The sequence below is a fragment of the Monopterus albus genome, unplaced genomic scaffold, assembly GCF_001952655.1.
Source record: "Monopterus albus unplaced genomic scaffold, M_albus_1.0 scaffold375.1, whole genome shotgun sequence".
Lineage (NCBI taxonomy): Eukaryota > Metazoa > Chordata > Actinopteri > Synbranchiformes > Synbranchidae > Monopterus > Monopterus albus.
Window position 1 is genome coordinate 245700 of NW_018128255.1, and position 11675 is coordinate 257374.

An 11675-nucleotide genomic window follows, 5' to 3' on the forward strand; every position below is an offset into this window, starting at 1 on the left:
CTGTACCAGGGGAGATTCGAGGTTATGAGATGGCATACAAGCGGCATGGTAAACTGCCTTGGAGAGATTTGTTCCAGCCAAGCATTGACCTTGCAGAAAAAGGTTTTCCTTTGGGTAGGGCACTTGCTTCTGCTCTGTCAAATAAAAAAGAAACCATCATCAAGGACAAAACTTTATGGTGAGAGAGAGACACATCAACTGGAGGCACCTACTGAGCCTATACTATAAAATTAGTGTCTGATTATTTGAACATAACATAAAACATTGTTCATTATCACATTAATTGATCTTTATCCTCTGTTTCAGTGAAGTGTTTTGTGGGAAAAATGGAGATGTCTTAAAAGAAAATGAAACCATTAGATTTACCAAGCTTGCAAAAACCTATAGGAAAATAGCTGAAGAGGGTCCTGATGTCTTCTACAAGGGACAACTGGCTCAGAACCTTGTGGCAGATATTCAGGCAGCAGGTAATACTATTTAAGAAATCTTGCTAAATTTGTTCATATGGAAAGTCTTCATTATACTTGATCCTAAAGCTCTTCCTTTTATTTAAATTAAGATAGTCAATAAAAACCCTTAAGCTGCTTTTCTTTGTTTGACCCATTCCTCATTAGGTCAGAATGACTCACTGTATGTTGAAGTGAACAGACTTCAGACGATGAACAAGCCTAATCTAATTAGTAGCAAAAGCAAGATTCCAGTTTTGTGATTTATAGTGAACATTTTTAAAAAATGAGTCTGTTTTAATATGCGCTCACTGGCCATGTTATTGGGTATACCTGTACACTTCCACCTTAACATCTGTGTCTATGAACTTGTGTTTGAGTTTTTGGTAAAAATGTCATAAATGTATAAATTCAATTATATGTTTATTATTGAGGTGGTAGTTAAAGGTGGTGTTGTACTGGACTACATTATATTCAAAGGTGTTCCTAATATTTTATACATTTATGACAATTTCACCAAAAACTCAAACAGTTTGAGCTTCATAAACACAGATGTTAAGTGTTGCATTGAACTGCATACAATTGTACAGGTGTTTCTAATAAAGTGGCTGGTGAGTGTATATGTTATTTCACAATCAAAACAGCTATTTGTGCAGATCAGATCATGTTTCTGTACTCAAGAAGCAAAAGGACATTAGCATTAACATCATCGTTGCAGTTGCCATTAATACTAAAAGTGATTTGCTGAAAGGTCTTCAGGACATAAAAATATATAGCATGCAGCTCTCTCTGCACATCCAAATTCCATGGTAAGGAGGACTTGTTTTCCCAGCTCTGTCCAAGTGTGCATTCAAAGCATTTGTTAATCCGTGTTTAGGCGGTATCATCACAATGAAGGATCTGGAGGATTATGCTCCAGTCTTGGATGAGGACCCTTTAAGGGTGAATGTGGGGGAGTACACTATGGTTGTTCCCAATGCCCCCGCTAGCGGCCCTGTGCTCTCACTGATATTAAACATCTTGAACGGTAAGTAAGTCTTGATGCTTTGTCCAAAATCATCCTGAGTGGGAGAGAATATGTTTTAATGTGTCACTCTCACAGAACAAGATTCCATCATAAGCAGCCTGCTGATATACTGCACAATAAAAAGGCTTTATTGACCCAAAGTTAAGAATAGTTTGAACTACAGTACGCCGTGAAACAGTTCGTCTATCTAATGACTGCAATAAATGTTATTTAAGATGTAAACACCAACAGATTTTTTTGCAGTGTTCACACTGTTGTTCTGTTACAGTATATTTACATTTGCTGACAAATGACAGTTCAGTCATACAAATAATGACATTTTCATAACCAAAAGCAGAAAACATACTGTGACATCTAGCAGTACTATAAGATCAACATTTTTATTTGTTCAGTATTTTGGTTATTCCAAAATATCTGTGAACTGAAGGACACTCTCTTAATTCTCAGCTATAGGCAGCAGTACAACTGTTCAGTGCAAATCAAAAATGTTAGTATGCTACCACATTAAACTAAGATGCTGAACATGGTAAACATTACTGTACCAGCTAAACATCAGCATGCTATCGCTGTCACTGAGCATGTTACAGTAGGCTTAAAGCCAACCAGCCCTTGACCATAAAATGTACATAACAGTACTTCCTTAACATTGAAATGACAGATAATAAAAAGCTCGTATGAATCTCTTTTGTAACTCTCATATGGGTCATTTTGGAAGACACCTACAAACAGTCTCTTTTGTTACTTAGGTACTTTTTGTAATAACAAACAAATGGTTCCTCAAAATGACCCAAAGCAATAAGTTACAGGGAACAATATCAAGTTAAAAACCACCGAGGGTAAGTACTCTGTAACCTTTACAGAGCAGCTTTTGTTTCATTGTAGTAATTAAAAGCCAAAGATAGTTGGTGTCTGAGTCTTCACACCTTAGAGGTTTGGAATCTGATCAGCAGAGTTCATGAGTATGCTGCTTATAAAATCATTGTTATCTTGGTTTATCATCATTTTCATTATATGTCTCATATCTGAACACCACCTCTCTGATTTAACTTTCATCCATTTCCATAAAATGTAAATTGTCTGTTTTAAAGATCATCTCTTTGCTCCTCAGCCACCTTTTGGTATGTGACAGTGTCTGCCTCTGAGGGTTAGATGAGAAACATCCTTCTAAAGCAATTAATCTCCCTGAACCTTTCCTCTCCTCTGACTGACCGCCCACTCACTACACCCCCACCTGCCTCACACACTAACACTAATCTCACCAATTTAACTCTAATTGGACACAGTTGAGTGGTGGAGGCTTCACGCAAACATTTCCGTGACAGGCCAAAACTTTCATCCTGCTGATTTACTGTGACTGCTGCCTCTGTCTGACAGCTGAAACTCATCACACCAAAACTCTGTGGTTCCCTCAGCTCTTCCTCTAGATTTCCTCCTAGGCTGTCAGCTCAGGCTAATACCCATGGCCTGGCCACAGCAGCTCTTTGACTAAATAAAAACACAGGAACAAGCTGTCCATTTTAGCTGTCTGACTTCCATTTGAATGATGATAGATGAATGAGGCTGTTGTTTAAATTGGTTTGCTGCTGATTGTTGTATTTTCTATAGGGTACAACTTCACGTCAGAGAGTATGGCAAGCACTGAGAAAAAGATCCTGACCTACCATCGCATCACCGAGGCCTTTCGCTTTGCTTATGCAAAGAGGACCCTACTTGGAGATCTGAAGTTTCTCAACATTACAGATGTAAGGTCATGGCATAAACTCATTTAGCAGTTAAAGAGATGGGTTTTCTGGTGTTTAGCATGTAGACTGGAGTGACTTGGGCTAAGCTAAAGGTGCCCTTCAGACCACACACAGAAATATAATTAAAAGCATGCGAGACTTTGTCTGCATCGGATTAGTATGAACAATAATAAAAGTATGAATCAGTACTTAACATATAATATTAAACAAGAGTTTTCACTAGTATTTCTCATTCAATTACTTTTGTGTCCCACTTTCTTTTTCAAAGCTCATCCAGAATATGACTTCGAGTTTCTATGCCAGTAGCCTCCGTGAGAAGATTACAGATGAAACAACACATCACATGAACTACTACGAGCCAGAGTTTTACCTGCCTGAAAACCACGGCACCTCACACCTCTCTGTAGTAGCAGAAGACGGAAGCGCTGTGGCGGCCACGAGCACCATCAACCAATAGTACAACCTCCTGATTGGCCATGATGAATATTGCTACCAGAATGAGCTAAAAGCTGCCTGTAACTCTGCTGATGTCTCAATGGTTACTATTTACCTGTTTGCAGTTTGGGTTCCAAAGTCATGTCAGGATCAACAGGGATACTTCTCAACAATGAGATGGATGATTTCAGCTCCCCGCTCATCACAAACAGCTATGGAGTGCCTCCTTCACCAAACAATTTCATCAGACCAGGTTAGATTAAGGTCAACACACACACATAATAGTTCAGGCTTTGTCTTCAGGAGCACCTTAGGCTTAGACACCGTGAGCACTAGCCATCTTGTCTTCCCATGTTAAATCTACTTTTATCTGATTCAATGCTGTGACTTACATTGCCATTAAATTCTGTTAAAAGGGAAAAGGCCAATGTCTTCTATGGTTCCGACCATCCTCTTTGATAAAAACAACCAAGTTAAAATGGTGGTTGGAGGCTCAGGAGGAACAAAAATCACTACTTCTGTTGCTCAGGTAAGACACAAGCACAGTCAGAAGTTAATACAGCTATTTTAGTATTTAAAATGTTTTATAAATTATTGAAGTACACTATTGTTAAGCAGAGTAAGTAATTGTCAACTACTTCATTGTTTAAATAGCTATTATTTCAATATTATTGTTTGCTTTTTTGGTAGGTGATTCTGAACGCATTGTTCTTCAACTATGATCTGAAAAAAGCCGTGGAGGAGCCAAGGCTCCACAACCAGCTGAGCCCCAACGTCACAATAGTAGAGTATGGTTTTGACATAGTGAGTGTCACAGCCAGCAAACAATTCTGATATATGTAACTAAGAGTGGGGCGCTGTGGTGTGTAGGGAGACAATCATTCAACCAAGACTGAACCTCTACAGCGCCCTTTATCAAAATAGGAAACACACCAACAGGCAGTGCCTTATCATTTTTCAAGTCAGATCGTTGTATATTATCACATTCTATACGTACACAGTACTTTGCCTTTTTTATATACCGAGCATAGCACACCTATTCAGTTTCCCTAGTTTTCCATGCAGTCCTTTGTCCTCATATGTGTGCCTGTTTACAGAATGTCCTGGGTGGTTTGGCATTAAAGAACCATGAGACAGAGAACCTCACATCAACAGGAGCCGTGGTGCAGGCGGTGGTTTGTTATGATGATGGACTCCGTGCTCAGTCCGATCCTCGCAAGTGGGCGTACGCTGCAGGATATTGAGGTTATAAACACACCAGACTGTAGCTGTGTGAACCTTTGAACTCCAGTGGTACGTGAGATTAGAAACTTCATAAAGAAGGAGAGCCTATCATTAGCTGTTCACTCATTAAGTTAGAAGTGTGTTTGTGTTCTTCATAACATGTAACTCAGACCTACCTCTTGTTACAGTATGAGCTTGAAAACAAAGTGCCTGCATCTGAAGTTAACTGTGAACACTGACTCTTACATCTACTGTTTTTATGTCACCTTATTTGTTTATGTAATTAAAGAACAAAATCAACCAAAACTAACTGAGAACTCAAATATGATATTACACTAGGATGTTTCATATGAGGTGAGAGTAAACAGAGAGAGCAGACAGCAGCTGTTGATAAAATAAAGGACCATAACACCTCAGGAATAAGCAGTCTCACAGCACTTATGACTCACAGTAATTTCCCACAACCCAGAGTGCAGTGGCCTATAATGGCCTCATAACAGCATTACAACTGTTGCTGCTCTTTGTCACCACTGGAATTCAGGGCTCCTCTTTTCTCAGCTGGGTTGTAAACGTGTGTGTAAAAGTATAGAAAAAATAAGCAGTGTAAAATTATTTTGCCTTCATCAACTTTTTGCTACGTATGACTAGTTCATATGTGACAGAAATGCTGTTATAATCTGATATTCACAGCACCTACTAGACATATAAGCACTTTCCCAGTGTGACAGTGTGATTGCATTATTTATTTTATTTCAGACATGAATGTTTTTAATGCATTTTTCCCCAGATTTGCACAGTGGATGATGTGTCATTCCTTTTTCTTACTCAGTGCAAATTCTGTTGGTTTAAGTGTGGACTGATTGACAAGACATGATCCTCATGTAACCACAGCTGCTAAGCTTCTGGTTAACAGGAATCCACAGTCCAGCTAGCAACACTGTGAGGATGAGCTACATGGTAACGTGCAGCGTGCTAACATGCACACAAAGACAAAATAACACGCATAACATACACAGTGATGTTGTTTATGTTGTATGTTAGGTTTGCATTTTAGCATGTTAGCATTTATACATTTCCATTCCTAAAGTCATAGCATTCTTCTTCTATTCTATTTTTGTCTGCTTTTAATTAGTTTTAATTACCCTGTTTTTATTTTGTAGCTTTTGAATTTTTGCACAATGATCTGGTCATTGTGATTTTGTATGCCACTGTTTTGGCCAAGGCACCACTGAAGAGGAGCTTTGAAATTTCAGTGGGTTTTCCCCAGTAAAATATAAGTTAAATGAAAAATAAAAATAAACAAATCACAGTAAAGCCACACTGCTAGTATGACTATAATGTTACTGAGGAGGAAAAAAGGGAAACAGATGGAAGACATGCATCTGCCTTTTCTGTGTTTCTAATGGGGCCTGTCAAAATGAAACAAAGAATGGAGCACAGAGTAACATTTGTTCAGGAAACTCATATTGACTTTGGCCTGTATTGACAGAAACTAGTAGAGAGTGACAGGTAATGGGAAAAGAGAGGCAGGGTGACATACAACAATGGCCCACAGCCATTAATATTACACGGTATGCATCTTTACCCACTGGTCCACCACGATGTCCCGCAGAACTAATATTCAAATCTTCAGTTTTATTACCTGTTATGGTTGCATACATTTTTCAGTAGATGGAGAACCCAAAAATGAGTGGTCACAAATGTTTCTCTAAGGACCATTCAAGCACTATCTCACTTCGACGTAGTACTAACGAACGTCAGAATTAAGCAACTCAGACAGGCCAATTTATTCCCCTTCGTATCAAGGTCTAAATTCACACCACTGCCTCAGATGACATTATGATAGTTTCAAATGATGATGCACAAATACAAAATGCATGTATAATACTACTGTTGAGATGATTTACTTCATCAAGGGATATTGTGACTGAGCTAACACAAGAAGTCAGAGTCATTACTGGATTATTTACAGTAACTGCTTCTGCTTTTGAAATTCGATTGACAGACTTTTTGTGAAAGGCGCTTTTGACGTGTTTTAAAATGACGCTTACTTTATATACAGAGCACAGGGTAATACCATAAACTATGAAGTCACAACTTATCCACATTAACTCATTTATCATGCAACAAAGACAGCCGTGCTTCACACAGACTTAAATTAGCATGTTCTCATAACTCACATCTAGTGCGTCAAAGGAAAACGAAGCAGAAGCCACTTAAGAAATCATTAGTAATTCATCAGTCTCTCTACTGAAATGTATCTCATTACTGTGTTCATTGTCTCAGTGTAAAAGTGCTGCCCTGAAATAAGGAAAACAGGAAAGCATAAAGTAGATTAAATGTGAATCACACAATACTAACAACAAGGGTTATGTTTAAAGAACTGTAGATTCTAGTGAAAAGTTAATGTTCAGGGTGTTTTGTTGAGAAGTAAGGCTGATGAAAACTGTTTTGGTCAGGTTTATTGTGGCAACACATATTCACAGTTAGGAATCGCAAAAGTGTGTAATTTACAAAACATTTTGGCACATTAAAACTCAGAGAAAGTACAAAATGGCATGTTAGTGTTATAAAAATACAACATATGAGACAATGTTCATTCTAAATCTACTTGCTGGTTGACTTAAAAAACTAATTCTATAGCATTTCCTTGAATTTTAAACAATGATCACAGTGTACTCTGGGACCTGAATAAAGCTGGCTCCCATATTAAAATCCTTAAGGTCACAGTAAAACTCCCTTATATGGCAGCCAACATCAAGCAACAACCTTCATCTCATACAGTATGCCAGTCAGGATGCCACTGTCAAAGGTACATGGCTCATGTACAGAAAACAGTTATGTCAGAAAACACAACATTCATTGATGCAACAGTATTACACAGCAATGGGTTTGGGTGACTTTGGATTATTGTTGATTTGCTCTTACAGTAAGTGTAGGATTAAGAATATAGCAGCCCAATGTCATGCCAATTATGAGTTAGTTACCAGAGCATTATAACTCATTTTTATAGCTTTGTCCATCAATTCCTCAAGTCACACTCTGTAAATTACTTGCTGAAATCTGGGAACAAGCCAACAGTGCAAAATTTTTTTTTTTTTTTTGATGGGGCAAGAAATCTGGACAGTCAGATGATTAAACAGCCAAATTTATTCTGAAGATGAATCACTTAATAGATGTTTCTAGAGAGTTTAGCTACTGCATCTATTTGCTGATGCAGTTGAAAAAACTAGTAAGTGAACTTAAATTATTTTGACAAATTTCTGTCCCAAACATCATAAAAGAACTTTCATGATCAATACCCAAACCTCTGAGGCAGCCCTGCCTGTGGATAAAGACTGCAACCTAGACTGCAGGCAGCCGGATGTTGTCAAAGTCAGGTAATAGGACTAACCCTAACCCCTACCCCTGCTTAGGCGAACATCTTCCAGCTAATATTTAGCTTTATGTCCATTTTCTTATTTCCCATAAAAAAGCTTCAGTGGAAATGGCAAAAAAGTTATTATGCTTGGTGAGTTAACTGTCCTCCTCTTTGTGGTAGATGAAAACAGACTTGTGTGGAGTGATTAAGAGACAGTAAATTTTCTCAAATGCAAATTTGTTTCACGCATTAATTTGAGAAAATTCCATAATTCCACCACATTCTTGTGATGATTTTCAGGAAATTTGGTTAAAGGTCATGCTAAAATGTAATAAAAATTCAACTATGTGCACTCTTGCCCTCAAATGAAATAATGTGATCATCTGACCACTCATGTTTCTTGCCCCATGTTCTTTAGCTGCCGATTTTCAAGAACTCTGCAATTACTTTCTATAGTGTTGTCTAACTGATACAAATGATGACTGAAACAAGGAAAACAAGACTCAACTTATAATGAACTAAAACGATTCTTTAAGTTTGCTTCTTTCCTGATTGAGTGACTTGTTCTTCAGTTCCATCAGGAAAGAACCAAAGAACCAAATTACTCACATTTTGTTGTCAGGGATGTGGCACATTCATTATTCTTAAGACCTTTAGTCAGTTCAAGGGGATTATAGTGGGAGGGTGCTGAGTCCTCATGGTCTGTGTGGTCAGTATCCAGCTGCCACTCCCATCTTCCTTCTGTCTGATACGGCCACAATACAGCCATTCTCCTTTTCCACAGCATTGACTACATTGAGGAAGTATTTCCACCTTCCAAATTGGTGTCCAAGCGCCCTGAGGCTTTCTATCACAGACTGAGGGCACACAACACACACACATTAATACCACTTACCCTTTCTAATTCAGATTTTTAAAATGATTACATTTAAATTAAATCTGACTTTGTGGGATTAAGTCCTGGTAATCTCCATCAGAATCCATTAACATAAATAGAAATGTTATTCATTAGAAATATGGTCACAGTGTAGTGCATTTAAATTCCATTACGATGAAAATAGGCGTACTTCACCTTGTTAAAACCAGGCTCAAAATTCAAATTGTTCTTGGAATCAACAAACACTATAGGAGCATGAATGGCATCTTTCAGATTCATCCCCAGCCACAGGTGATTCATTATAGACTGCAAGAATCGAGGAGAATCACATAAGCAAACAAAGAAGAAATGAGACAAACAAGCAGGCAAACAGAGTTCATTTGCATTACCGAGGCCATTGCTGCAGTAATCATGCTGCCCCCAGATCCACCGATCACAAGGATTCCTCCGGACGCTAACTCCAGTATTACTGGGGCCATTGAGGAGGGAGGCTGTTCGCCTATGACAACAATTACACTTCATATCAGACTGAGAGGAGACTACATGGCTTTACTAAGTAATGGCTTTAATTGAGTTGGCCGGGGTTGAAAGGCTGTGTTTGTGTCTGTGACTGTACCTGCCCTCAATGTGTCTGCTCTTCCGCAAAAATCTGCCAGCTCGTTGTTGAGGATGACGCCTGTTCGTCGGGAGTAAATTGTTCCTCCAAATCTACAAACAAATCACAGTGCAGCAGACTAAGGGGATGAATGTCTTATCATTATATCACCATCATAATAAGACGGTGGATATACAAATCATCTGCTTGAAGAAGCTTCCTGCTCACAACTGGTTTACAGTGCTGGTGGCAGAGACAGCCAGTCCATCTTCATCCAGGATAGACACATGTGTTGTCCCAATGTGATCAGGAGAAGGCTGGATATTGTTGTAGTAGGAGTTGTCATGGGTGCGGTCTGAAGAAATCATCGCCCTGATGCGCTTAATGAAGGTGGGATCAATCAAATGATCTGCAGTCTGAGAGAAGAACACCACAATGAGACAGCTCTGAAACCTCTGGCAACCTGCAGTAAATATTACTAGGGTGACATGGAATACGTATAAATAATCTCACATTAATTATAACTTTCTCTTTCTTTTTGTTGGGTAGATTATTATATAGTCCAATATTCATTCTCTTTCAGTTCTGCTTGGTCTCTATCAACCCCTGAAGGAAAAATCTGGCTGTATAACTGCTTTATGCTCCACCATGTTCACTAGCTAGTCTCTAAACTTGTCTTTTTTAAAACAGCCCCCTCCCAGCTCCAAAGTGTCATGAGAAAATAATTAGACTGCAAAACCAAAATAATGAGCTAAAAGATACTCAAAATCTCCATTACGCTTTGAGGATCTGCAGAGTTGAGGCTTTGCCTCTATGAGCCTCATTTTGTTCCCATTGTTAATATGATTACTGCAACTTTAGTAACTGTTACTGTATACAGTTATTATTTTACGGTTATTTAACACCTTTTGCTGCCAGTACCTTTTGTCCTAATAATAACTTTAAAAATCAGATCCCAACCTTCTCTTTGTTAAAGACGGGGTCTCTAATGCTCCTCTTCTGTCCATTAGCAAATTTGACTGCCTCTATAAAATGATGGTACAACAGGATCTTTTGGTCACCATCCAGAGAGTTTTGAGTCAAGGAGAACTCTGCAGAAAAAGAGAGCAACAAGATACATTAAAACGTTTTTGTTCTGCTTTGGTCTATAGTGTTCTTTTTCTTCTTTATAATTCACAGTGCAGGATGAATTATTTCATTCATTTGCTACAGTAGATCCATTCAGGACATTGTGAAAAGAGTCACACAGTACATGAAACCTTGCATGAGTCTGAGAATGAAGGCAAGCAGGGCGCCCCCAGCAGGTGGTGGAGGGATGTGCATCTTAACATTTCCTAGAGGAACTGTCCAGGCATCATCCACCCGCACTTGGTAGGACTTCAGATCCTCCATTTTCATTGTCCCACCTAAAAGACATGTAGAATACAATGTATAAACACAGCTTTATTTTAAAGTATAGTTACTTTTAACCTTTTTTCACATTGGATAAAAGTAATGCATATCTTTTTATGTTTTTCTTTGCAAGCATACACCCCAAGCTTGCCCAGCTTAAGTTGTCATTTCACCAACCTGCAGCTTTTATGTCCTCAATTAAATCATGTCCTATCTTGCCAGTGTAGAAGGCATCTGCCCCTTGCTCTGCAATGGTTTCCATGGTTTCAGCAAGTTTAGGAAACTTCAGGATGTCTCCTTTGCTCAGAACAGTTTTTTTCTTATTGCAGAAAACTTCACTAGAAAAACATAGCCAAGCAAAAGAACATACTAGAACACGTTATAACGAAACAGGACATGCTGAAGAGAGATGCTGTGAAATCTGTGACCTCTCTGGGCTACTCTGTTAACATAAAAGTGACATCCGCTTCACACAGTTCATAATATCCATCTCAACTCTTACCGAATTACATCATTCTCAAATGTTCTGTGGGGATTTGTTTCTGCATCTGTGTACACACTTAAGCAGTGTGTGTA

At 38.6% G+C, this 11675-nt stretch overlaps 2 protein-coding genes across 4 annotated transcripts in view; one reads left to right on the forward strand and one right to left on the reverse strand.

Annotated features, from left to right (window-relative positions):
- ggt1b (gamma-glutamyltransferase 1b) overlaps window positions 1–4894 on the forward strand; it is a 5695-nt gene extending 801 nt beyond the window's left edge. Inside the window, exons 4-12 of the mRNA XM_020585755.1 lie at window positions 1–178; window positions 307–467; window positions 1324–1473; window positions 3079–3215; window positions 3484–3671; window positions 3776–3903; window positions 4067–4179; window positions 4341–4454; window positions 4748–4894. The exon at window positions 1–178 is cut by the window's left edge and continues 8 nt beyond it. Of these exons, the coding sequence (XP_020441411.1) occupies window positions 1–178; window positions 307–467; window positions 1324–1473; window positions 3079–3215; window positions 3484–3671; window positions 3776–3903; window positions 4067–4179; window positions 4341–4454; window positions 4748–4894 (1316 nt within the window). The remainder of the gene's footprint in view (window positions 179–306; window positions 468–1323; window positions 1474–3078; window positions 3216–3483; window positions 3672–3775; window positions 3904–4066; window positions 4180–4340; window positions 4455–4747) is intronic.
- A 2434-nt stretch (window positions 4895–7328) lies between these two features.
- ggt5b (gamma-glutamyltransferase 5b) overlaps window positions 7329–11675 on the reverse strand; it is a 13714-nt gene continuing 9367 nt past the window's right edge. For all 3 annotated transcript variants that reach the window (XM_020585766.1, XM_020585765.1, XM_020585764.1), the window contains 8 exons: window positions 11277–11437; window positions 10967–11113; window positions 10668–10798; window positions 9936–10123; window positions 9729–9820; window positions 9502–9611; window positions 9308–9418; window positions 7329–9092 (listed from right to left, as the gene is read on the reverse strand). In XM_020585766.1, coding sequence (XP_020441422.1) covers window positions 8946–9092; window positions 9308–9418; window positions 9502–9611; window positions 9729–9820; window positions 9936–10123; window positions 10668–10798; window positions 10967–11113; window positions 11277–11437 — 1087 coding nt within the window. In that variant the 3' untranslated portion in view covers window positions 7329–8945. The remainder of the gene's footprint in view (window positions 9093–9307; window positions 9419–9501; window positions 9612–9728; window positions 9821–9935; window positions 10124–10667; window positions 10799–10966; window positions 11114–11276; window positions 11438–11675) is intronic.